Below are 23390 nucleotides of genomic sequence, written 5' to 3'. Positions count from 1 at the left end.
GAGAAACCAAAAAATGAGCAAGAAACGAAAAAATGGAGAGTTACCTAAAACAATAGAGAGCTTGAAAAGTAGAAATGAAGAATTGGAGGCACAGAATATGACATTGATGGCCAGAATTCAACAATTTGAGCAAGAAATTCGTCAACTAAAAGAAAATTGTAAATGTCCTAAGGTAAAGAAATGTTTTGGTGTTATCTTAATTATTGACAAATACAAATATTCTAGTAGCCCAGCTACTCAATAACAAGGGGGGGGGGAAGTTCTGACACATTTGCGTAAACCTGGTGTATAGGCTTTATCTTTGGACTGAGAGGATAGGTTATTAGGGATAAAATCATTCTTATATGATAAATTTCCCCCAGATTTAAGCTTTTTTGGATAGGCCTCCAGGTTCCGGAGCTCCAGGCCTCCAGGTGGTCTCTGTACAGGTAAAAATTAAAAATAAGATTTTTTTTTGAAGAGTTAGAGGTTAACTTATAAAACAAAATATGATTCTTTTTGATTGTTATTCACATATTTGAAGAAAAAACATACATATTTTGTCTCATAAGCTGACATCTAACTCTTAAAAAAAAAAAAAAAATTATATTTTTACCTGTAGAGAGACCACCTGGAGGCCTGGAGCTCCGGAACCTGGACGCCTATCCAAAAAATCTTAAATCTGGGCGAAATTTATCATATAAGAATGATTTTATCCCTAATAACCTATCCTCTCAGTCTAAAGATGAAGCCTATACACCAGGTTTACGCAAATGTGTCAAAACTTTCCCCCCCCCCCCCTTAATTATCTGAAAATTAATTAATTTTATGGGTTTTGTCTGTCATTACACGAAGAGTTATTTTTTTTATTTCAAAATGGTACAAGTAAGTTTACATGAAATCTAATCTTGTTACAATTTGTGTTTAATGTGTAGGTTTAGCAGGAGGGGGGGGGGGGGGGGGGGGGACGGGAGGGTATGATTTTTTTGATTTTCTTTTATGCCAAAACCTTTACTGAGGGTCCCTTAACCCATCCTGACCTCATGAAAATAATTACACCTCCTGGGCTGTTACAGTGCTAAAGAGGGTAATAAGTGAGACACTGTGCCCACTTCTTAGAACCAACTAAACATCTTTATTATTTAACTTTTGCCCAATACAAATACTACTCAATAACATGTATTATCTGAAAATTAAATAAGAGAGGGGTAGGTTTCTGGGAAAATCCGTAAATGTTATGTGCTGTAAATTAAAAACAGTAGTAGAACGATAACTTTTTAAAAATTTTTTTTTGTCTATAGTTCTTTTTGATAAGAAATACACATATTTAGTGAATATTATCGTTCTACAACTATTTTTAAAGCTTAAAACACATACCTTTACGGATTTTACCAGAAACCCACCCCTCTCTTTTATTAGTTTTGTCTGTCGTTACACCAATGGAGTTATTTTTTTCATTTTAAAAAGGCATTAGTAAGTTTAAATGAAACCTAATCTTATAAGAAATTGTGCTCAATGTGTAGGTTGAGCAAGGGGTGGGGGATCTGCTTTTTTTCTATGCCAAAACCTTTACTGAGGGTTCCTGAACCAAACCTGACATCATGAAAATAACAACACCTCCCTCAACCCCCCTCCCCCCTTCCAACTAATTTTGTAATTTAAAAGAGTGAGGGGATTGTTACAGTGCTCAAAAGGGTAATTAGCGAGACTGCGCCTACTTCTTAGAACCAACTAAACATCTTTATTTTTTAGGACATTGCTGGAAACTTTAGAATTGTTCCCTTGCTGGCCATGAGAAAAATATTTGAATTCCTATCTTTTGATGATCTTAAAGAGTTGAGGTGTGTTTCTTCTTGGTGAGTTTATAGTAACTTTATATCATTTTATAAATTTTTCTTCAAATTTTAATTCAATGAATTTGCAAGGCATACTTTTATAGCTTATATCCGAAAGAATTTCATTATTTACCATGTAGTCTTTAAATATCAAGACTTGAAAATATTACCTACTCATGTGAAGTTCAACTTAGATGTGTGCAGGGGTGTTTATTCTGCACAAGAGTAGGTAATTTTTTTCCCCTGCAGCAAATTTTTTTTTTCCCTTCTGTTTTTTCCAGCAAGGAAGGGGAAAAAATGGAATATATTTACAGAACTCTTAATTTTATTCATATCCCCCCCCCCCCTCTTGCATATTCTTTTAGATTTTTACACCTAGAAGTGGAAAAAAATGTTTTCAGTTCTCTTAATTTTTACATTTTTTTCCCCCCAACCACATATTTTTTATTTTTTTACCCCCCCCCCCCCCCCATAGCAGTGTCAAATTTGCAGAATATACACCCCTGGATGTTTGTCTTATTTTCTAAAAAACAACATGAATACTATTTTAGAGGTGCCCAAGTTTGTATATAATGCTATGAAATTCTAAATGTTACACAATATATTCATGTTAACTGTGTTAACAAATATTTATCTGTAATGTTAACTTTCTTTATCACTTTTGACATTTTTGAATGTAACTCAAAAACTACATGGTTAAAGTTTACTTTTCTTTTGAATATTTTCATTGCTAGCCTATATTTATGCTATGATACTATCTAAGTACCTTAACTCATGAAATGTAATTAAATTAATCCATTATTATCTTGTATTATCTAGGTTCTTCACAACTGTATCATATGAATTTGAATCATTGTTTGGAACCTACCATATCAAATTGAAACAAACACTAGTGTCTGACACTTCCTCAGGAATGTCTTAAAAACATTAATTATATTTTTAAAAATTAATTGAAAATCTCATTAGATTTCATATTTTTTTCAATATCTATATTCTATTGAATAAAATTTGAAAAGAATTAAGCTTAAATTCATATAAATAGATATTTTAATGCTTGAGAGGAGATTTTTAAGAATAACATTACTAGTTATCTAGTAGATAAAATATAATCACAATATTTTGATTTGGCATTATGTCATGTACCTAATGAATTAAATTTTGATAATATTAGAGAATTATTTAAGTTTTAAGCTTAAAGATACAGGAATGAAGTGGAAACTCAAAGTACCAAACGAAATTGATGCAATCATAAGACCTGGAGTAAAGCTTGCATATAATTTGGATATGTGGGATGAAATAGGAGCACCTGATGCAGATTTTATTCAAGAAATTCATAAGTACAAGAATAATATTACTGAAATCAATATTGCATTGTGTCATGATAATTATGATATTCTTCTAGAAGAAGATTTTCATCTCATAAACCTGGAGAGGATGAACATAGATATGAAATATTGTAAATACATATACTGTAGTAATGACCATTTAGATTTGGTGAAGGACACCTGCAGTGATTTTATTTCAAGATATGCCAATCAACTTCTACATTTGTCTTTTTCTGGCATGGATGATTGGACGGATCTAAAGGAACCCCATGAGAAGGTAGCCTATTTACCAAATTTAAAATCACTTTCGCATAAAATTTATTGGGACAGAGATGCTTCATTTTTAATCAAATCGGTTAATTTTGCAAATGTAACAAAATTAGAGATTGGAGGATTCGTCCCAAGAAACATTGATATCACAGATTTGAATATCAGGAACCTTTCAGTTTTGAGTTTAGATGATGTCGATGAGCAATGGCTTGTAATGTTATTGAAATCAAACTCAAGTACACTGACAAAGTTGAAGATTGGTTTTGATCTTGATGATTTGGATGATTGTGTTTTCAATGATATACAATTTTCCAAACTGAAATATCTAAACATCAATGGAATGAATGAAACTGATGCTTTAACTCTAATTCAAAGTTCAAAGAATACTATAGCAGAAATTCATCTATCTAAAGTACATACTTATCTTGGTTATAATAATTTAGAATCTGTCACCTTCCTCCAGCTTCCTCACTTAAAGAAGGTTCATCTTGATATTGGATTCAAACATATTTTATCATCTAAATTGGTAAACTCTTTAATTAATGCTTGTGATGAAAATACTTTAGTTCGCATAAAAGATGAAAAAATCAACAAATCTCTGCTGGAAGAACTACGTGAAAAGTTTATGTCGGACGCTTACTGAAATTCGTAACAGTTTTTTTGTCTGTCTGTAGGTTTGTACTGAAGGATCTCACTAACCACTGAATGATATGGTTTTCCTTAAAAGGGTACCTTTTTTATAGGTCCCGGGAAGGATTATAACTATTTTAAGGGTGGGTTCCAACCATCCTTTCAAGAGAAATAGTCACTAAAAATTTACCCCCCCCCCCCCCCCCGAAAAAAAAACCTTTTATAAATCTAAATTAAAAAATTTTATTTTTAACTCCCTCCTCAATTGTTCCTAGAGGCCTCTAAGGGCGTAGCTGCTAGTCCTTAAAACAAAGTAATAGGATGTCTGTCGGTTTCTTTGTATCGAAGGATCTCGCTAACCACTGAATAATATGGTTTTCCTTGACAGGGTAGCTTCTCATAGGTCCTCGGTAGGATTATAACTATTTTGGGGGAGGGTACTACTACCCTCCTAAGAGAAATAGCCTCTAGAAAAATCCCTCCCCAAATTCTTTTTAAATCTAAATTAAAAAATTGGGTTTCAAATTCAACTACCCCCCTCCTTAAGTGCCCCTAGAGGCCATATAGGAAATGAAATACAGTATCAAATTTTGCTCTGGCTGTTTGGGTTTGTTGTTATAGTTATCAACCTATTTCATTTAGTAAAATCTCTTATATGACTGGATCTACTGGTAAAACGGTAAAAATTGAATTTTGGCACTCTTCTTTGGGCTATTGGGGTAAAACACCCTCCATAACACTAAAACCTTCTTAGCTTATTTTTAGAGATATTGAGCTGATTTATAACCAAAAAAACTAAGAATTACCAAGGCCCTATGTATTTAAAGGGGGGGGGGGGCGAAAGTGACACTTTTTGAAACCAAAACTAAAAGTCAACAAAGGAACTCAACTAAAAAAAGAGTTACAGGTCTGATATTTTGCATGGCAGTTGCTTTATAGGGGTAAAATATGGAACTGTGAAGAAACGGCGGCGCAACCGCCGAAAACCGCCGTTTCCCGCCGAAATTTTTTTTGCCTTTTCTCGGCGGTTTTCGGCGGTTGCGACGCCGTTTCTTCACAGTTCCATATTGTACCCCTATAAAGCAACTGCCATGCAAAATGTCAGACCTGTAACTCTTTTTAGTTGAGTTCCTTTGACTTTTAGTTCTGGTTTCAAAAAGTGTCACTTTCGCCCCCCCCCCCCTTTTACAATCAGGAGATACATTTTAAAATTTTTTTTAAGCAATATATCACAATTACTTCTGTTATTTCCCCTATAATATGCTTTTCAAAATCAACGTTATGTGACATGCTTAAACTATATGTAATACTAGCGGCTTTGCCCCAAGAGGTTTGATCAAACCAATTTTTCGTATTTTAGATTTAAAAGAATTATTTTTAAAAAAAAATTTTTGGGAGGGAAAACATTTTTTTTGGGGGGGAGTAGTCGACTCCACTATTTTAATTTTAATTTGAAAAAGAAAAAAAAGATTTTTTTGGGGGGGTATTTTTCATTTTTTGGTGGGGTTTGGGGTGTCCCACCCTCCACAAAAATAGTTAAAAACCTTCCTGGACCTATGAGAAGCTACCCTGTAAAGGAAAACCCAATTGGTTCAGCGGTTAGCGAGATTCTTCGTTACAAACAAAAAGACAAACAAACAGACAGACAGACAGACATCGTTCTACTTTTTATTATAGATTTCAGTTATTTTACTATGTTATTTTTTTTGTCTTTTCTTGATTGCTAAAGTAAAAATATTTCAGGGGTGTATATTCTGCGCAAGATTCATTTTTTCCCCTGCTGCCAAATTTTTTTTTCTAGTTTTTTTATTTTATTCATACAATCCACCTCCCACATATTCTTTTAGTTTTTTTTCTCACCAAGGAGGGAGATAAATGTGAAAAAATGTTTTCAGTTCTCTTAAATTTTACATTTTTTTTCCTTAACCACGTGACATATTTTTTACTTCTCCCCCCTTTAGCAGGGTCAAATTTGCAGAATATACACCCCTGAGATTTTTTCAAAGGAGGATTACATAATATTATTTTCTTTTCTTATCTAATGGATTACTCATAATTGTTACTTATGTTACCTGATGCTTTTCAATATTTGTTTCTATTTTTTTATTACCTATCTTGTGGATTTCTATTACATCTTAACTAATGTTATCTAATTTTTTTCCCATTTCTTTAAAACCTTTTTTTTAGACCTAAAAATGTCTGATGGTTGTGATTTAGATACTCTTCTTGACGTGCTTAGTGATGATGAAGACTTGGACGGAGATTTAGAAGGAACATTCTTTAGTTTAAATCCTGTAAATTATCTGGGTGTCTCGAACATAACGTCTCTCTAATTGCTGTATAGTTTTGAGTGTCCAACTAATTGTGAAAGGGGTGTATATTCGTTCTGCATAGGATACCCTGTTAAACGGGGTGGGGAAAAAAGTATGTAGAAGGGGGTAAAAAAATAAAGAAATGAGCAGTCCTGAATTTTTTCCCATCATTTTTAACCTCCTTGGGGGGGGGGGAACAGGAAAATTTTGTGGGAGTGGTAATAAAACTAATTGAATAAATAAAGAATAGGTACTGAAAACATTTTTCTATTTTTTCCTCCTCCTTTGGGGAAAAAACTAGGAGGGGAAAAAATAAAATATTTACATTAAGGGGAAAAGATAATCTTGTGCAAAATATACACCCCTGAATTGTAATCTACAGCAGGGGTAATATTGTTTATCGGCTAATGGCTTATGTCTTTAGATCCCTGCCTTTCCCCCTTCAAATTTATATATTGGTGTAAAAACTGAAATAACTTGCTTAAGAATGCTACTACAATAAAGAATTAAATTTTGACAACGAACTAACAGAAGAGCAAGAAGAAACTATTGGCAATACAGAAACTGTAGAAACTAATATTGATGAAAACAATGAAGAAGATTCTCCTGAAAATAACGAAGCTAATGAGGAAGAGGTATTTTGTAGTCTTGAATAAAGTATTTGGATGTTCGTTTGTGTGTGACTGGTATTATCAGCTTAGAACCAGATACTTTTGTGATGATTCATGGTTTCATTTTTTTTTTACACTAATATATATGTACATAATTTGCATCCACCTTTTAAAAGAATAAATTTTTCCTATTTAGTTTGTTTCTCCAAAAGTGTTAGGTCCCTTTAATTACCACAATCCCTATATAAATGTGTAGTAAAGCATCTCGCTAACCGCTGGATCGATGTGGTTTGCATCAAAACAGCAAGGCAAAAAACTTGTATTGGTTGGTGCCATGTTCTTTATTATTTACTTCCCAACGAAATGCTTTTGTGAAACAGTATTCTTGTGATTTATGCTGGCAATCAGTTTTTAGAAATCGTGACTTATCACAAATTACCTAGACATTTTTAAAATAATTAAAAAACTGCCTATAAAATGCCAGTTTTTTTTCAAAAATCTTTAATGCTAACCTAATTTTATCATATTCTAAAAACATATAGAACAAGTACCCAAACTTTAAATAAACTTTTTGCAAATAATCTTTTAGGAGGAAATCCGGAAGCAGCTAGCGGCCATGGAGGAACAAATGAGATTAATGAAAGAAAAACTTAAGAAACCAAAAGGAATGGATTTAAATTTTTAAACTAGTCGCCTAATTTTGAGGGAAAAAATACAAGGTCGATTTAAGATTAAGTTTAAGAAAATTATTATTTATTTAGAGGTATTTGTAACGCATATTTGGATTTAATAAATAATTAATATAAACATTTATTAAATCCAATGTTCTAGGGGGTAGTGACAGTTCAACTCCAGGCAAGATGAAAGGTAGTGGCAGTGAAACACCAAAGGACAAAGGAAGTGCAAGCAAAGAGACCAGGGACAAAGGTGAAAAAAGTAAATCTTCGAGTGGAACCAAACCATCAAATTCCCAGGTATGCTTATTTTCCAGGAATCTTAAAGGATAAGGCAAAAACGATAAATTGATATCATGTACAATTCCAATTATGATAAACAAAATTATCCCTTTTGTAAGTTAAAATTGTTGGTGATAAAGTTAGAAAAGTTTTTAAGCAAATGAATAAAAGAACACAAATAATTTTTTTTTAATCATGATAATTTACAGTTCAATGTACTACCTCCCTCTTGTACCTCTAATCTGAAGAAGATTTGCAATATATTTATTTTTATAAGGTATAAAATTATACACCATGTTAGAAATGCCTTGAAGTCGTTCTATTTGGCTTTCGCCGCCAAAAATGGAAGTCGTCAGTTTTCTTCAAACCTTATTTTATTTAAAATTTAATTTGTGTCTTATTTATGTTCTAGGTTTCTAGTAGTAACGAGAAGAAAATGAAAGAGGTTGATTTGTTTAGCAGTCCCGGTACTAACTCCAAGAGTGATAGGAAACTCAAATCACCAGTCAAAACTCAACCATTAAAGGTATAACACTGCTTTCTCTTGGGAGGGTGGTGGTGGTACCCCCTCCCCCCACCTAAAAAAGATAGCTATGAACCTTCCCAGGACCTGAAGCTACACAGTAAAGATAATCATCGTTTCAGCGGTTAGGGATTTACTTAAGAAAAAGTGAATATAATATTCACTCAGCTGTTTTAGGGGTGTTTATCATGGGGTTAGACCACTATGGGAGTGTAATAACTCCCCTTCATTTTGCCAGGAGGTTTATACACATTATTCCTTTGCATGCGACAAGTGAAAAACAGTCTGACTGAAAAACAAAGACATTAGGTAGTAACTTTGCTGCTGAGTAATTGTACCTAACCTGCTTTACATTATCTAATTTCATCTTATACTTAGGAAAATGAGAGAGACTTTAAAACGGCTAAATATGAAGCCAAGACCACTGAATGGTGTCCAAGTCTTATTAGAAAAGATTCTAGTCGAGTTTTAACAGGTCTGTATCAATATAGCTCGGACTTATTTAATATTAAAATGCAATAAATTCCATGGTTTTATATTGTTATTAACCTAAAACTGTCTAAGTTTGCATAAATATTTTTTTTCATATATTCTAAAATGGCTTCGAAGCTGATTAATATCCATTGCATTGGAACCGGCTCTGAGCCATATTGGAAAATCACATACCGTTCAAAATCATAAAATTACTTCTAATGTTTTTGGCCCTGGCCTTCTTTTCCTTTGACGAGAACAAAACTGGATATAGTTTTTTTTCATATTACTATCCGCATAATTCTGTCTACAATACAATGCGACAAATAACTATTATTGGTTTTCTGTTCTTTTGACAAAATTTCCTAATTTCGTATATTGCTGCGCTACCTCCTCACGTAATTATAGGCGAAGAAGCGGACAAGTTAAAAGCCTCGCTAGCCGCGGCTGACCGGCAGCGTATGGAATCCGTGGCCAGGCAGGATCTGATGGACTCCAGTGACGACGAGAAGGATGAGGAGGGTAACAGCGTCCTCTCTGATTATGGCAGGTACAAGTCCATATTAGGAGGGTAACAGAATCCTCTCTGATTATGGCAGGTACAAGTCTATATGAGGAGGGTAACAGCGTCCTCTCTGATTATAGCAGGTACAAGTCTATATGAGGAGGGTAACAGCGTCCTCTCTAATTATAGCAGGTACAAGTCTATATGAGGAGGGTAACAGCGTCCTCTCTGATTATAGCAGGTACAAGTCTATATTAGGAGTGTAACAGAATCCTCTCTGATTATGGCAGGTACAAGTCTATATGAGGAGGGTAACAGCGTCCTCTCTAATTATAGCAGGTACAAGTCCAGCGTGGCCATATTCTTCAGTATACTGAAAATCTTCAGTATTCTTCAGTATTTGGAAATTGGGGCTTCAGTATTTTCAGTAAATACTGAATATTCAGTATTTGAAAATTTTATTCAGTATTTTTCAGTTTTTGGAAATTTTCATGATTCAGTATTTTCATTATTTCTTAAATTCCAAAAAAATTTGCATAAATAAGATGTTTTTTCAAGTAGTTGATGGCAAATTTTTTTCGACGCTTCGCGCCTCACTTTACTTTCCTTTAAATTACCCTATAACTTTGTACATTAATTTTGCTTTTTTTATGGTAATATACATTTTTTTTTTCAATTTCATCTCAAATATAAATTTTTTAGATATTTGAGATGCTTTTATAAAGTATTTTTTTCATATATTTTTTTGTCTATTAATAGAATGAATAATCTAAGGTGAGTACTTTGCATAGTTATTGAAGGTAAAGTTTTTTAGCATGCTCTTAACCATAGACGTCCAAGGGGTGGGGGGGGGTAAGTGGCGATTACCCCCCCCCCCCAATTTTTTTTCATTCTATCCCCCCCATTCAAAATTTTACCCTACCCTGGGGGTATTTACCCCCCCAAACAATTTTGGGGGTTAAATTAATAAATACCCCCCCCTAAAATAAAAAATCTCTAACTAAAAAAACTTTTGCGCGCTTCGCGCGAATTTTTAATACTCAATATTTAATAAACTTTAAATTACCCCCCCACAAAAAAATTTTCCCCGGGGGTAAATTTTGGGGGGGGGGGTAAACAAAATTTACCCCTACCAACAGATTTCATGGGGGGTAATTACCCCCCCCCCCCCCCAAACAAATTTTACCCCCGGGGTAAAAAATTTTTTTTGGGGGGGGTAAAAAAAATTTGCTGCGCGCTTCGCGCGCTATTTCCCCCCCCCCAAAAGCGAATTACCCCCCCTTAAAAAAAATTTACCCCCCACCCCCCCAAAAAAAAGGTTGGACGTCTAGGCTCTTAACTCAACTAAAAAGTATTTAAGTTTTGTGATCATTTAAAATATAAATATTTATCAGTCATTTTCTGCTTAATTGGTGCAAGAAAATCTAAGAGGCAAAATTAAAAGATCTTTAAAATATCCCCCTAATAATAAAGCTATGATATGAAATTTTGAAATGAGGAATCATGTAAAAAAAATACTTATTCAGTATTTGTATTTTTTTGTTCAGTATTTCAGTATTTTTTCTTATTTTAGGATTCAGTATTTTCAGTATTTCCTTTTTTTTCTTCAGTATTTTCAGTATTTTTTCTTGTTTCAGGATTCAGTATTTTCAGTATTTCCCTTTTTTTCTTCAGTATCAGTATTTTTTTGGTTGTGGCCACACTGCAAGTCTATATGAGGAGGGTAACAGAATCCTCTCTGATTATGGCAGGTACAAGTCTATATGAGGAGGGTAACAGCGTCCTCTCAAATTATAGCAGGTACAAGTCTATATGAGAAGGGTAACAGCGTCCTCTCTAATTATAGCAGGTACAAGTCTATATGAGGAGGGTAAAAGTGTTCTCTCTGATTATGGCAGGTACAAGTCTATCTATACCCCGGCCCCGCAGGGATTGTTTTAAATATTTGTAAGTTGAAAAATTTTTAAGAACAAACTATTAGGTATGGATTTAGATTATACTAAATTTTCTAATTCAGCGAAAAAAGATTAGGAGAGGGGGGAATCATCTATATGTCCCTTAGGACATCTAAACCCATGGTCTACAAAAAAAATAACATGGTATTATTGATTCCTAGTTTTATAATTCCGCCAATTTTTTTGTGAAAATTGAGATTCCCTAAATCCATGAACAAACATCTAGTATATGATTTTTTTGTCCTACGGTCTGTCAGTGATGCTTCAATAATATTAATATTAAAAAAATATAAATAAACATGTGAAAGGTTTTGTGATGATATGAGCACTTAACATCTGGTCTTATAATCACCTTGTCCGTATTTTTATGCTTAGCTACTTATAGATGAGTCATCATTGATGACTTGTAAACTCAGTAGGTACTTCATATTTTAGGGAGCTAAAACAAGCACTGAGTCAAAAGCAGAGAGTAAGCAGGGTTGCTCCTGTATCCGAAGATAAAAAGTCCCCGACGACTCACAGGGTTGCTGTGGTGGAACAAGGTTCTACTAGTGCACAACATGCCCAGGCCAGAGCAAATGAAAGAGCTGCTCTACTCAAGGCTAAAGAAAAGGTGAACGTTTTACCTAGCTAATTAATTTATTAAAAAGTGACGAATTTTTAGTGATTTTGTCAGAGGAAAATAAGCGTTTCGTAGATAGAAGGAAGAGGTTATGATGGAAGATTTTTACATGGGATAAGACAATGGACAATAAATTATTGTACATCTCAAATGGTAATAATCAAACACAATTTTTGTGAAAAGAGTCCCAAGTTTTTAAGCAAAGTAATAAAATGTTTATAAAACTTTTATGCCAGTGTAATTTACAGCCCTCCCTCCCTGATGATAAGAACAAAGTTGATTCCATATTTCTACTAGGTATTTAGAGAGAAATAGAGAGGGATGGGGAAAATATACACCCCTGTATATATCTTATTTCAGGATAAGCAGAAAGCAGAGAAGAGTAACTATTATGTGGAGAGGAATTCTGGATTAAGAATTAGTAGACCACTTATTTCTCAGGTATTCATCTTTATTGGGTTTCAAAACCGATTAATATCCGGTTCTTGGCCACACTGAAAAATTATGTATTGCTGCGAATTACAGACGATTTTCCACGGATATTGAAATAAAAATCATAATATTATTACAAGTTTTGATAACCTGGGCTTTCGGTCCCTCAACTGGATTTAATCTTACATTTTTTAATTTTAATACCACGGAAAGCTGTCTATAATACGATGCGATAGATAACTAAGTATTCTAAAGCAGAAAATCCCCCAACTAATTTAAAAACATCTACAAAAATCAAATGTTTATTTTAGGTTCAGATAAATTCTGCAATGAAAGACCGTAGGATGGTTCAGCTGAGCAGAATTGCAGAAAGCATTGCTAGGGAATCAATCCTTTACGTCAAGAAATGTAGAGAAAGGACAGTAGAAGTAGATCTGATTTACTTGATCTCCAAACTATTTTTTATATGCAAATAAACTATTTGGAAAAGGCAGGTTTTGTGCAAATTTTGGGGGAGGGGCCTGGCAATATATGATACAATTCCGAAAACAAAGTATACATTTGGAAATCTCTGAAAATTATATTGATATATTATTTTATTTGGTGTAATACGTGTATTATAATTTTTTAAACTTTTTGTGATGTTTCCAAAATTAATAGTAAAGTTGGTTTTACTAAGGGATCTGAAGGAATATGACAATGGCCGATAAATATATGTTCATCTCCAATGATGTCGATGATAAACATAATTACGCCTTTTATAGATTACAATAAGTGGTTAAACAATGTTTGGCCACTTTTTAAAAATTAACAAACCAATCCAAATTTTAAAAAAAATTCTTCAAAGATGTAAAGCTAACGAATAAGAAAACTTTGCTATAAAACTTGGGGTTTAGTGTAATGACATCATCTGTCATATATAATGTACTTCAAGGAGTAAAGGATTGATTAATGAAGGAAAGAAACGAACGGAGATTGGGTAACCATCGGTGTTTTATATTACAAAACCCCAATTAAGAAAAGTAATTCTGGTAATGAATACTCTATATGGAAACTTACAGATCTTAAAGGAAGGTTTTAACTTCTATGAATAAGTATTTAATGAGCGCAGCTACTCTATAATTGGCGCAATTTTACTCGTCCATCTAATCTGTCTAAATATAGTTTTAATTACTCAGTTTCTATCTTCCATATAGTGTCCTACTTATGGAGAAAGGAATTAAACTTTATGTTCTTTTTAAAAATCTTGATTTGCTTAGGTCTTCAAACTATCAGTATCCAAACCAAAATTTTATTTGCTCATCTTTATTGAGTATATACATCAATTTGTCGTCAATAAGCTTAACATTTAAGATTCCTGGTTCTACTAATATTTTTAGAAAAATATTCTTTTTCTTTTCGCTACAAATAAACATAATTGTCCTTGTTTATGTATTATTTTTTAATCCAACATAAGAAAAACCATGAATTCAAATATCAGGTGAAATAAAAACTGTGACCCTGTTCCTATTTGGACAAGCTCATAAAAACCACTGGAAGCTTTCACTCAACAAAGTCATCGGAGTTCTTAACCCAAAGGTAATTAAAACCGATTGATATCCGCTGGATTAAAATAGGTTCTGAGCCATACGGAAAAGTCGTGTATCGTAGCATATTACAGACAATATTAATGCCAGTTTTGTTAGACCGGGCCTTATAAGTAACACCCAAAAGACAACCATCATTTGATTTTACGACTTATAAATATTTAAGTAAGATTTAATGGGAGGAGTCCTAAATTTTTTCTACAGGTCAGGCCCAGGGATATATCCCTGGGCCTGACCCATGAAATTTTGCGTATATTTTTTTTATTTTCTAGAAAGTTTTCAGTGCCAAACAGAATCTTGATGAATTGAAAATGACATAAGCTTGCATGAAATTTGTTCTTGTTTGTATGACATGCGTCATACTTTAATCCAATCAAAAACAAAAAAAGATCAAAGCACATTTATTGTTTTAGATAATGGAGGAAAGGCAGGTAGCTGGAGCAGCTGGCAGCAGCCAGAACAAGGCGGGAGAGGTCACTATCTGCATTGATCATCCAGGAAAATATTGCTTACTATTAGTGGTAAACAACAAGAACTTCTGTGTCCATAAAATACGTGGTTCATTGACAGGGGAATATTTGTTGTTATTTTAGGTTCCTAATATGGACCTCATTTAATTTTATGGTCAGTTTTTTCATCCAGTTGGAGGGTATGGGGTGAATTGGGGCTATCGTTGTTTCAGCCAGCTGATATTAGAAGCAATATTTCTCATAAATTAGATAAACTGCTTGAGATGGGAGACAGTTTGGATATCGCCAGGTAATGGATATAGATTATATGTGGAAATTATGACAGCGGAAAATTCTGGTTGCTAACATTGACATCATTTATTGGTCAGTTCGTTCATTCAACAGGAGGGGACGGGGTAATGGGGGTGGATGGGGGCCGGGATTATTGTTATTTTAGCGCAGAGTTTTATTGGAGTACATGATAATCTGGTATAACCTCCAAGTAATAATAAATCCATTGCCAGGTGTGCTTTCCTGAAACCTGATAAAACGAACTGTGCCAATATCGTGAACAAGAGCTTGTGTGAATTCTGCACTTATCATGTGAAGAAGGCCTATAAGGCTGTCAGTGCAGGTTAGGTTATTCCAGTACAGCTTCGAAACCGATTAATATCCGCAGGATAAGAACTGTTTTTCAGCTATACTAAAAGATCATGTATAGCATCGTATTACAGACAATTCTCCACGAATACTAAAATAAAAATAAAAAGTATTTATATATTTAAGGTCCGTCCGTGACTTCTTGTTTTCAAAATAAATTGAAAATCATTGGTTTGGGTATTTTTCTTGCCTAACCCCTGCGCTATAAACATGTGTGGCTACTCAATATAACCTATCCTGATCAATATATTTTTATTTGAAAATTTAGGTCGTTCTGGCTTACAAAGTTCCTTCAGTGGCCTGAGCTCCGAGGCCACCAGAAACCGTCTGATGGCCAAGGTGGCCCCCCTGTCCAAGGGGGAGGTGTTTGGTGGGGGCAGGCTGATGAATGCGAGTGGAATAGCGTCCATGGGCAGTGGGGGAGGGGGCGGCAGGATTGTTAATCAACCTGTTGGACGAAAAAGCAATGAGGTACTATTTTTTTTCTAGAAGAAATTAATAGGAAAATAAGAACCATGTTATGTAAATTTTTCTTTTTCTTTTAGTCCAATATCCTAAAACCTGCCAATGATTAATAACGAATTAATTTTATAAGGATATATTATTATGAGTTTATCTTTTTTTAAACCTTTACCTAAATATTTTTTTCCTTCCCAGTAAGTTTTACAGGACAGGACGCTAAGTAAACTTTTCCCCTTGCAATGGATATATTATTACTTTATACCTAGTACTAGATTTTATCTAATAAAGTGAAATACGCAGTGGGCTAATATTATGATTCCACCCCCTTTACTCCATCCCCTCACCTCTTACTGGATGGAACTGACCAATAAATGAGTTCCATGTTAGCAACCTATATCAAAGACAATTTACATAATATCCATGCATATTAATTTCTCTGATTAGGAGAAGGCCAGGGATGCCAGATTAGTAAAGTTTTATCCCTTGATTAGGAGAAGGCCAGGGATGCCAGATTAGTAAAGTTTTATCCCTTATTAGGAAAAGGCCAAGGATGCCAGATAAGTAAAGTTTTCTCCCTTGATTAGGAGAAGGCCAGGGATGCCAGATTGGTGGCAAGTCTTGGATCCGGAGACAGATTATCCAAAGAATTATCAGAGTTGCCAAACAAACAACCAAACAGAAATCTACCTTCTACACTCAAATTTCTTAATAAACAGGTTTACATTCAATTTTTGTCACAAGAAATTGGAATTATATTGGTTCCTACCCAAAATTTTATACTCGTGCTTGCATTTGTTGACTTTAAAACTTTGGGTACTTAAAACTTGTTGGGTTTTACTAATGTGTAGTGTCTAAGCTTTTCGACCAAAAATTATAACCTTAAAAAGTGTAATATTGCTGGGGATGTAGACAATTTATTGTCAATTGTCCTATCCCTTATGTCAAATAAGATTTCCTATATGAGTATATTACATCTATTTTAGCCGTTTTAGAAAACTTAATGGAGAGCACTTAACATTTTTTTTATTTAAGGAAAGACAGGCAATTAGAAATGTTGCAAAGAACGAGTCTGAAGAATTGGCAATGCGTCTATTGGCTCCTTCCCTTGGTGCCAGGTAACAAAAACCCCCCCTCCTCCTATTTTTCTCCTCATAATTAAAAAAATACACTAAATTATCCCCCTCAAACTTTTGAAACCCCTCAAAATAAAATGATTGGACGTCCCTGGGGATTGGGGGGGGGGGGGCGGTGGTTCATTGCTTACTAGGGTACTTTGTGTGCATTGTAAGTGTCAATTAATCTTTATTAAATAGTCTAGTTGGCCATTCTCTATTTTCAAAACAAGAGGTCAAAAATAAGTGGAAAGTTTTAAAATCTCTTTGTACTGAATAGAAATACTGAACAAAAATCGGAAATTGAATGTGCCTGTCAATGATAAAATAAAACAATAACTAATTTAGTGAACTTTATCTAACAGATGCTGCCATTCTTGTTTATGACAGGAGAAAAATTGCCGTCAATTTAGGTTGCTATTTCCCTAGTCATTAATTGGTCAGTTCGTATATCCAGTAAGATAAGAGAGGGGAGAGGGAAGATCGTTATTTTAGCCCGCTACAAGTTTTACTTTATATGATAATCTGGTGTTAGATCCATGGAATAATAATTGTATTGTTATAGGAACATGTTAGCCGGGCTGGTTAGTCAACAACAAAAACAGGAACAAACATTTAATACAACTTATAAAAACAATAAGTACAATTAAAAATTTAGAAACAATCATAAAAATAGTAAAAAAAGCGGAAATGTGAAAGCGACAAAAAAGCAGTCTTGCTGCCAATGTTATTAAGAATTTTCAGCGTGGCCACATTTTTCAGTATACTGAAAATATTCAGTATTCTTCAGTATTTGGAAATTGGGGGTTCAGTATTTTCAGTAAATACTGAATATTAGGTATTTGAAAATTTTATTCAGTATTTTTCAGTTTTTGGAAATTTTCATGATTCAGTATTTTCATTATTTCTTAAATTCCAAAAAATTTTGCATAAATAAGATGTTTTTTCAAGTAGTTGATGTCAGATTTTTTGCGGCGCTTCGCGCCTCACTTTACTTTTCTTTAAATTACCCTATAACTTTGTACATTAATTTTGCTTTTTTATGGTAATATACATTTTTTTTCAATTTCATCTCAAATATAAATTTTTTAGATATTTGAGATGCTTTTATACCTACAGTATTTTTTCAGATAATTTTTTTTCTATTAATAGAATGAATAATCTAAGGTGAGTACTTTGCATGATTATTGAAGGTAAAGTTTTTTAGCATGCTCTTAACCATAGACGTCCAAGGGGGGGAAAAGTGGCAATTCCCCCCCCCCCCCCCCCCCCGAAACAAATTTGGGGGTGCAATTTTTTTCATTTTACCACCCCCCCCCCCCATTCAAAATTTACCCCCCCCCCAAACAATTTTGGGGGGGGGCAAATACCCCCCCCCCAAAATAAAATATCTAACAAAAAAAATTTTTGCGCGCTTCACGTGCATTTTTAATACTAAATATTTAATGAAATTTAAATTACCCCCCCAAAAAAATTTTAACCCGGGGGTAAATTTAGGGGGGGGGGGGGGTAAACAAAATTTACCCCTGCCAACAGATTTTCATTCAAAATTTACCCCTTACCCTGGAGGTGCCTACGGCACCCCCAACCATTTAGGAGGGGTATTTACCCCCCCCAAACAATTTTGGGGGGGCAAATTCCCCCTCCCAAAATAAAAAATCTCTAACAAAAAAAAATATCTAACAAAAAAAATTTTTGCGCGCTTCACGTGCATTTTTAATACTAAATATTTAATGAAATTTAAATTACCCCCCCAAAAAAATTTTAACCCGGGGGTAAATTTAGGGGGGGGGGTAAACAAAATTTACCCCTGCCAACAGATTTTCATTCAAAATTTACCCCTTACCCTGGAGGTGCCTACGGCACCCCCAACCATTTAGGAGGGGTATTTACCCCCCCCAAACAATTTTGGGGGGGCAAATTCCCCCTCCCAAAATAAAAAATCTCTAACAAAAAAAAATTTTGCGCGCGTCGCGCGTATTTTTAATACTAAATATTTAATAAAATTTAAATTACCCCTGCCAATATATATATATATGATATATGAAATTTTGAAATGAGGAATCATATAAAAAAATACTTATTCAGTATTTGTATTTTTTGTTCAGTATTTCAGTATTTTTTCTTATTTTAGGATTCAGTATTTCCTTTTTTTTCTTCAGTATCAGTATTTTTTTGGTTGTGGCCACACTGAATTTTATTGTTGTATTAATCTTATTGTACCTATCAGGACAAATCATATGTTGCTCAACAACAAAAATCCGCCAGGGACCTTCTTATTGATCATTCAAAGGAATTCATACAAAACGGCTTCAAAACATTAATGTAATATGTTTTTAGATTTACTTTGATTTATTATTATTAAATCTATCTAATATACTACATAAAAAAATATTCCACTTTAATGAAAGGGCTTTTTTACAAATGGATTTGCCATTAGCCCATATTTTTTTTTTTTTTGAATTTAAGGCAGTGATAAAATTTTGAGGAGGCTAACACCCCTTTACATCCACCCTTGGATGTGTATGACATAGCCGTTTGTGTGAAAAATAAAATATACAGGCTTTAAGCAGAGGTGGAACTCCTAAACTTGGACGTGGGTTGAATCAGGGTGGTATGGTCAACATTGATCTCTCTCCGGCTATAAAGTAAGTACCCTATCCATACCTTACCTCCCAATGGGATGCGATACTCTAAAACCCAAGAATATTAGGCAATAAGTAACATCCAACAGACAACCAACCCTTTGATTGCACGACCTTTGTTTGAGAAGCCCCAACTTTGTATGGTAATGAGTGTGCGGGAAGGATGCTATATCCCCCTTGAGGCTTAAGACTTACAGACAGGGTAGTTATAGAGCAGCTCTAGCAAAATGTTCTACCTGTGACTGCAATGCAGGGAAGGATCAAATTACCACAAGAATCCAGAGGTATCCAGAGGATGCGCAGGGCCAGATGGGGGGGACTGTTGGGATCTCCAGGTGGGCCTTGGTGCATTTATGGATGGTCTGTAATTTGTGGAAGTGATGATGTTTAGGCCTAAACAAATAGAGTTATATTTTGGGAAATTTGGTGGAAACCTAAACTTCACCCGGCCTAAGCTATTGTCCTATCCTCCCCCCAATTACATTATTTGTTAATAGGGAAAGGTGGAAAGGTTAATAATTTGAAGAACTAAGCTGTACCTGGATGTTAATTCTGGACAGCTTAGTTTTCCAAAGAGCCGGCAGACATTATAATTAAGCGGTCTGAAAAATGAAAATCTTTAAATTGCTGTTTGCAACCGCGAAATTAGAATGTCTGCCGCAGTGAGCCGCAGGCAACCCGTTGTTCTTCTCCAGTGGACTGGTGGCCTGAAAGTGTACATACATTAGTGTACATGACACTCCCGGCAAGAAAAAGAAGAACATAGGGGTGCGGGTTGATCACTGCAGTTTACAGAAGATAGGAAGAACGATACGCCCAGCAGCAATAGCCTTTATTTTTTTTTTTTTTTTTGGGGCGTATCGTTTACAATGGGTAAAAATAAATAAATAAATAACTATTTTGTAAACAATTTTAAATTTACAATATATGATTAATACTAATCCAGGTTTTCTTCGGCTTGAATCAATCCTCATAAGTGGGGTAAACTTCTTGGGGTAATCAATCATTTAATAATAAGATTATTAAAGACATTAGGCAGCATCTACTTGTTGTAAGATAACATTTAATAATGAGATTATTAAAGTTATTAAAGGGAGTGTGAACCTTTAAGCAGGATTTTTCTTTTGTAGTAATTGAATATTTAATAATGACAATATTAAAATCAATGTGCAGGATTATGTAGTGTAATGAGGTAGGGTTTTTTATCTTTGGCACTTACAGCCTTTATTAATAGCAGAGTTGAATTTTGGACATGCATAACATCGTAATGCTTGTCGGTTAAGTTATATTTTTTCGGCAATTACGGCCTTTATTAGTTGCAGATTTGAAATTGGAAACGCAAAACATCGTAATGCGTGTCCGTGAGGTTAATTATTATCTTCGGCAAATTCAGCCTATGGCAAATTCAGCCAAAGTTTAACGGGTGTAACTCATTTGCGACGCATTGTGTTAACCCGTTTCAGGAACGGTTTTATTAGGTTTTTTGCTCTGAAGCGTATGACTCGTCACACTTGGAGGCTGCGGACCTGATTTGGTCAACTAGTGCGAGCTCGTCCTCGGAGAACAGGATGGCGATGTGCCGGACACTCCTTCTGGTCTCATGAAATTCTTCCTTCCAGTGTTTCCGCCAACGGATAACTACCTGACGGACAATACCATCATCAGAAGTGATGAGGTGTAGGACCTGACCAAGGCGCCAGAGTTGATCGCCAATCAACTCATCTGGGGACCGGAGGAAAACGATGATATCCATCTCCTTTGGTTGTGGACCTGTTTTGCCAAATTTCTTTGGTCTTGGGATGTAATCTGGAAGGCGTTCATATAGCCAGATCTGCCACCATGATTGGTAGAGGCGTTCCATCTGTTCCAAAAGGCGGGAGGGTTGTTCTACCCTCATTGGTCCAGTGGGGGCACGCCTGTTATTTCTGCCGTGTATCAGACGGTTCGGCGTGATAAGGTCTGCGTGACCTACATCCTCCGTTCTGGATACCATGCAGATCGGCATGTTGTTGATCTCATTTGCTATATATGAAAAGGCAGTCTCAAATGACATGACATCCAGTTTGAGACCGTTAAATGTTGCATGGAACAAGGTTTTGATTTCTTTGATTGAGCGTTCCACACAACCTTGATAGTTGTGAGCAGCAGTGGGACCGACCTCGTACTCTATGCTGCAACTTTTTCCATTGAGCGTTTTAGTGATGTCAGCCATGGAAAACTCCGATTTTGCTACGCCTTTTATGAGCTGTGCTCCTGGGTCGATGAAGACCTTTTTAGGGTAGCAATAACGATGAACGAATCGTTGGAATGCTTGGAGAAAGGCGTCTGTGTTATACTTAGTCATAACATAACACGCTGTTGCGGATGAGGCTGGGTCTCTACAGACTAGACCCCAAACCTTGACTGTGGACCTGTGGTTGTGTTCACAGTGAGCCAAGAACGGACCCATCAGGTCAAGTTGGCAGTAGTAGAACGGGGGAGCAATGGTCAATCTGTTTTGGTGGATTTGTCCCATTTCAGCTTCTAGAAGCTTGGCCTTGAACCTACGACAATGTGGGCAAGCCGCTCTAATCTCTTTGGAGAGATCTCTGCCATTAAGAATGTAGGCAATGTGCCTGGATTCTAAGAGTGTTGCGTTTACATTTCTGTGTAGTGCAAGCTCTTGATGGGCGTATAGCATAACGGAGTATGCTATTAAGCTATACCGATCGACTATCGGTCTAACGAAGTGGAGGGGAGACAAATCAGGCATGATATTGTCAACGTCTTCTATGTTAGTGCCCTCGACAATACGACCATTGTATTTGATAATGCCATCGTCAGTGACGACATTGTTGCCGTGGGCCTTTGAGTTGGAGAACTTAAGCACTTCTTTAGTAGCGAGTCTAAAGTAGTAATTCTCCGCCTTGTGGATTTCTTCGTCCGAAAGTTGGACGACCTGAGGATTTGGATGAGGGGGGGCCTTCAAATTACGGTACGATTTGAAGTCGAAAAAGCAGAATTTTCGAACAATGGCCATGACACGGAGAGACTTGGGCCATGACCGTTTGCACGGGTCGTAGAGATAATTCGAGAACTTGGTTATCTCTGCCGTTCTTTCCTGAGGTGATTTCGTAACACCGTGGAGGATTCTGACCTCTTGGGCAGCGGCCTGCTTCGCTTCCATTGATAGCTTAAGATCTTGGAAGGATTGGGCTGGCATGTCCTGGTAATCAAGATACATCCAGGGTTTGCCGTTTTGCCATTCAGAATTAGCATCGATATCCTTGATAGTGGCGAGGAAGCGAGTACCCAAGTCGGCTATGTTGTTTTCAGATTCAACATGTCGCCATTGGTCTGGGGAAGAGAATCGGCGAATTTCGATGACGCAGCTGCGTACGCCAAGAGAAAGAGGGCGTGCATCTTGATGAAGCCAAGATAGCACAACGGAAGAGTCTGTGAAGTAGGTGACTTTTTCTACCTTGTTTTTGAGATTTTTGGCAACGGTTGTTGCGAGAATGGTGCCTACAACAGCTGCCCTGAGCTCTGCTCGAGGAATTGTGCTACCAGTTACAATCTTTGATTTGGCAGCAGCTAGTCGGACAGTGACCTCGCCTGTGAGAGACCTTGACCTAACATGCACGCATACGATTGCCATGTTTTGACTAGCATCAACAGATACTAACAGATCAACTTTGGGCTCAGAATTTGCCGGAATTACGGACCGTGGGCACGAAACTGACGCAAGTTGTTGCATCGTTTCAATGTTAGTCACCCATGTGGGAAGCAACTTGGTTGGGAGACCGTCGTCCCAACCAGTGGCGTAAGAAAGGAGGTCGTGATAGTCTGCTTTGAATTTAGCAGTCACGGGGGTGCAGAGTCCGAGAAGGTCGAAGTTAGAGGCAACTTGCGACAAGATTGTTCTTTTTGTGAAATTGTGTAGAAGAGCCTCTTCAAGACTTCCTTCTACTGGTGGAGGTCTTTTACCTCGTTTTGTTTTACCGAACGAGAGAGGTTTGACGTCCAGACTGAGAGTGTCAGCAAGTGGAGCCCATCGATAGCCGAGGTAGC

General features: G+C 35.7%; 2 protein-coding genes across 12 annotated transcripts in view; both read left to right on the top strand.

Moving 5' to 3' along the window:
- The first annotated feature begins 4 nt into the window (after positions 1-4).
- Positions 5-5947, top strand: LOC145313773 (uncharacterized). Of its 11 annotated transcripts, none has more exons than XM_080153376.1 (5): positions 5-172; positions 1732-1835; positions 2634-2725; positions 3013-4057; positions 5717-5947. In XM_080153376.1, exons 1-4 carry the CDS (start codon positions 14-16, stop codon positions 4050-4052), a joined length of 1395 nt encoding a protein of 464 aa, XP_080009502.1. In that variant the 5' UTR covers positions 5-13; the 3' UTR covers positions 4053-4057; positions 5717-5947. The 11 variants fall into 11 exon arrangements, with proteins under 11 accessions (XP_080009502.1, XP_080009501.1, XP_080009499.1 ...); XM_080153375.1 differs by having other exon boundaries at positions 3013-4079; XM_080153373.1 differs by having other exon boundaries at positions 3013-4083.
- Positions 5948-6219: 272 nt separating this feature from the next.
- LOC145313770 (protein MCM10 homolog) overlaps positions 6220-23390 on the top strand; it is a 29222-nt gene continuing 12051 nt past the window's right edge. Inside the window, exons 1-21 of the mRNA XM_080153363.1 lie at positions 6220-6310; positions 6883-6986; positions 7552-7628; positions 7795-7936; positions 8331-8444; positions 8820-8916; positions 9321-9462; positions 11808-11985; positions 12355-12435; positions 12738-12809; positions 13385-13497; positions 13908-14004; positions 14426-14510; positions 14732-14771; positions 14986-15095; positions 15390-15592; positions 16168-16299; positions 16616-16698; positions 17261-17302; positions 18928-18989; positions 19259-19343. Of these exons, the coding sequence (XP_080009489.1) occupies positions 6235-6310; positions 6883-6986; positions 7552-7628; positions 7795-7936; positions 8331-8444; positions 8820-8916; positions 9321-9462; positions 11808-11985; positions 12355-12435; positions 12738-12809; positions 13385-13497; positions 13908-14004; positions 14426-14510; positions 14732-14771; positions 14986-15095; positions 15390-15592; positions 16168-16299; positions 16616-16698; positions 17261-17302; positions 18928-18989; positions 19259-19343 (2135 nt within the window). The 5' untranslated portion in view covers positions 6220-6234. The remainder of the gene's footprint in view (positions 6311-6882; positions 6987-7551; positions 7629-7794; positions 7937-8330; positions 8445-8819; positions 8917-9320; positions 9463-11807; positions 11986-12354; positions 12436-12737; positions 12810-13384; positions 13498-13907; positions 14005-14425; positions 14511-14731; positions 14772-14985; positions 15096-15389; positions 15593-16167; positions 16300-16615; positions 16699-17260; positions 17303-18927; positions 18990-19258; positions 19344-23390) is intronic.

This window comes from Acartia tonsa, chromosome 3, assembly GCF_053477335.1.
Source record: "Acartia tonsa isolate MP-2025a chromosome 3, ASM5347733v1, whole genome shotgun sequence".
Taxonomy (NCBI): domain Eukaryota; kingdom Metazoa; phylum Arthropoda; class Copepoda; order Calanoida; family Acartiidae; genus Acartia; species Acartia tonsa.
The sequence above is the reverse complement of the archived record's forward strand: the minus strand, read 5'-3'. Positions and strand labels throughout refer to the sequence as shown.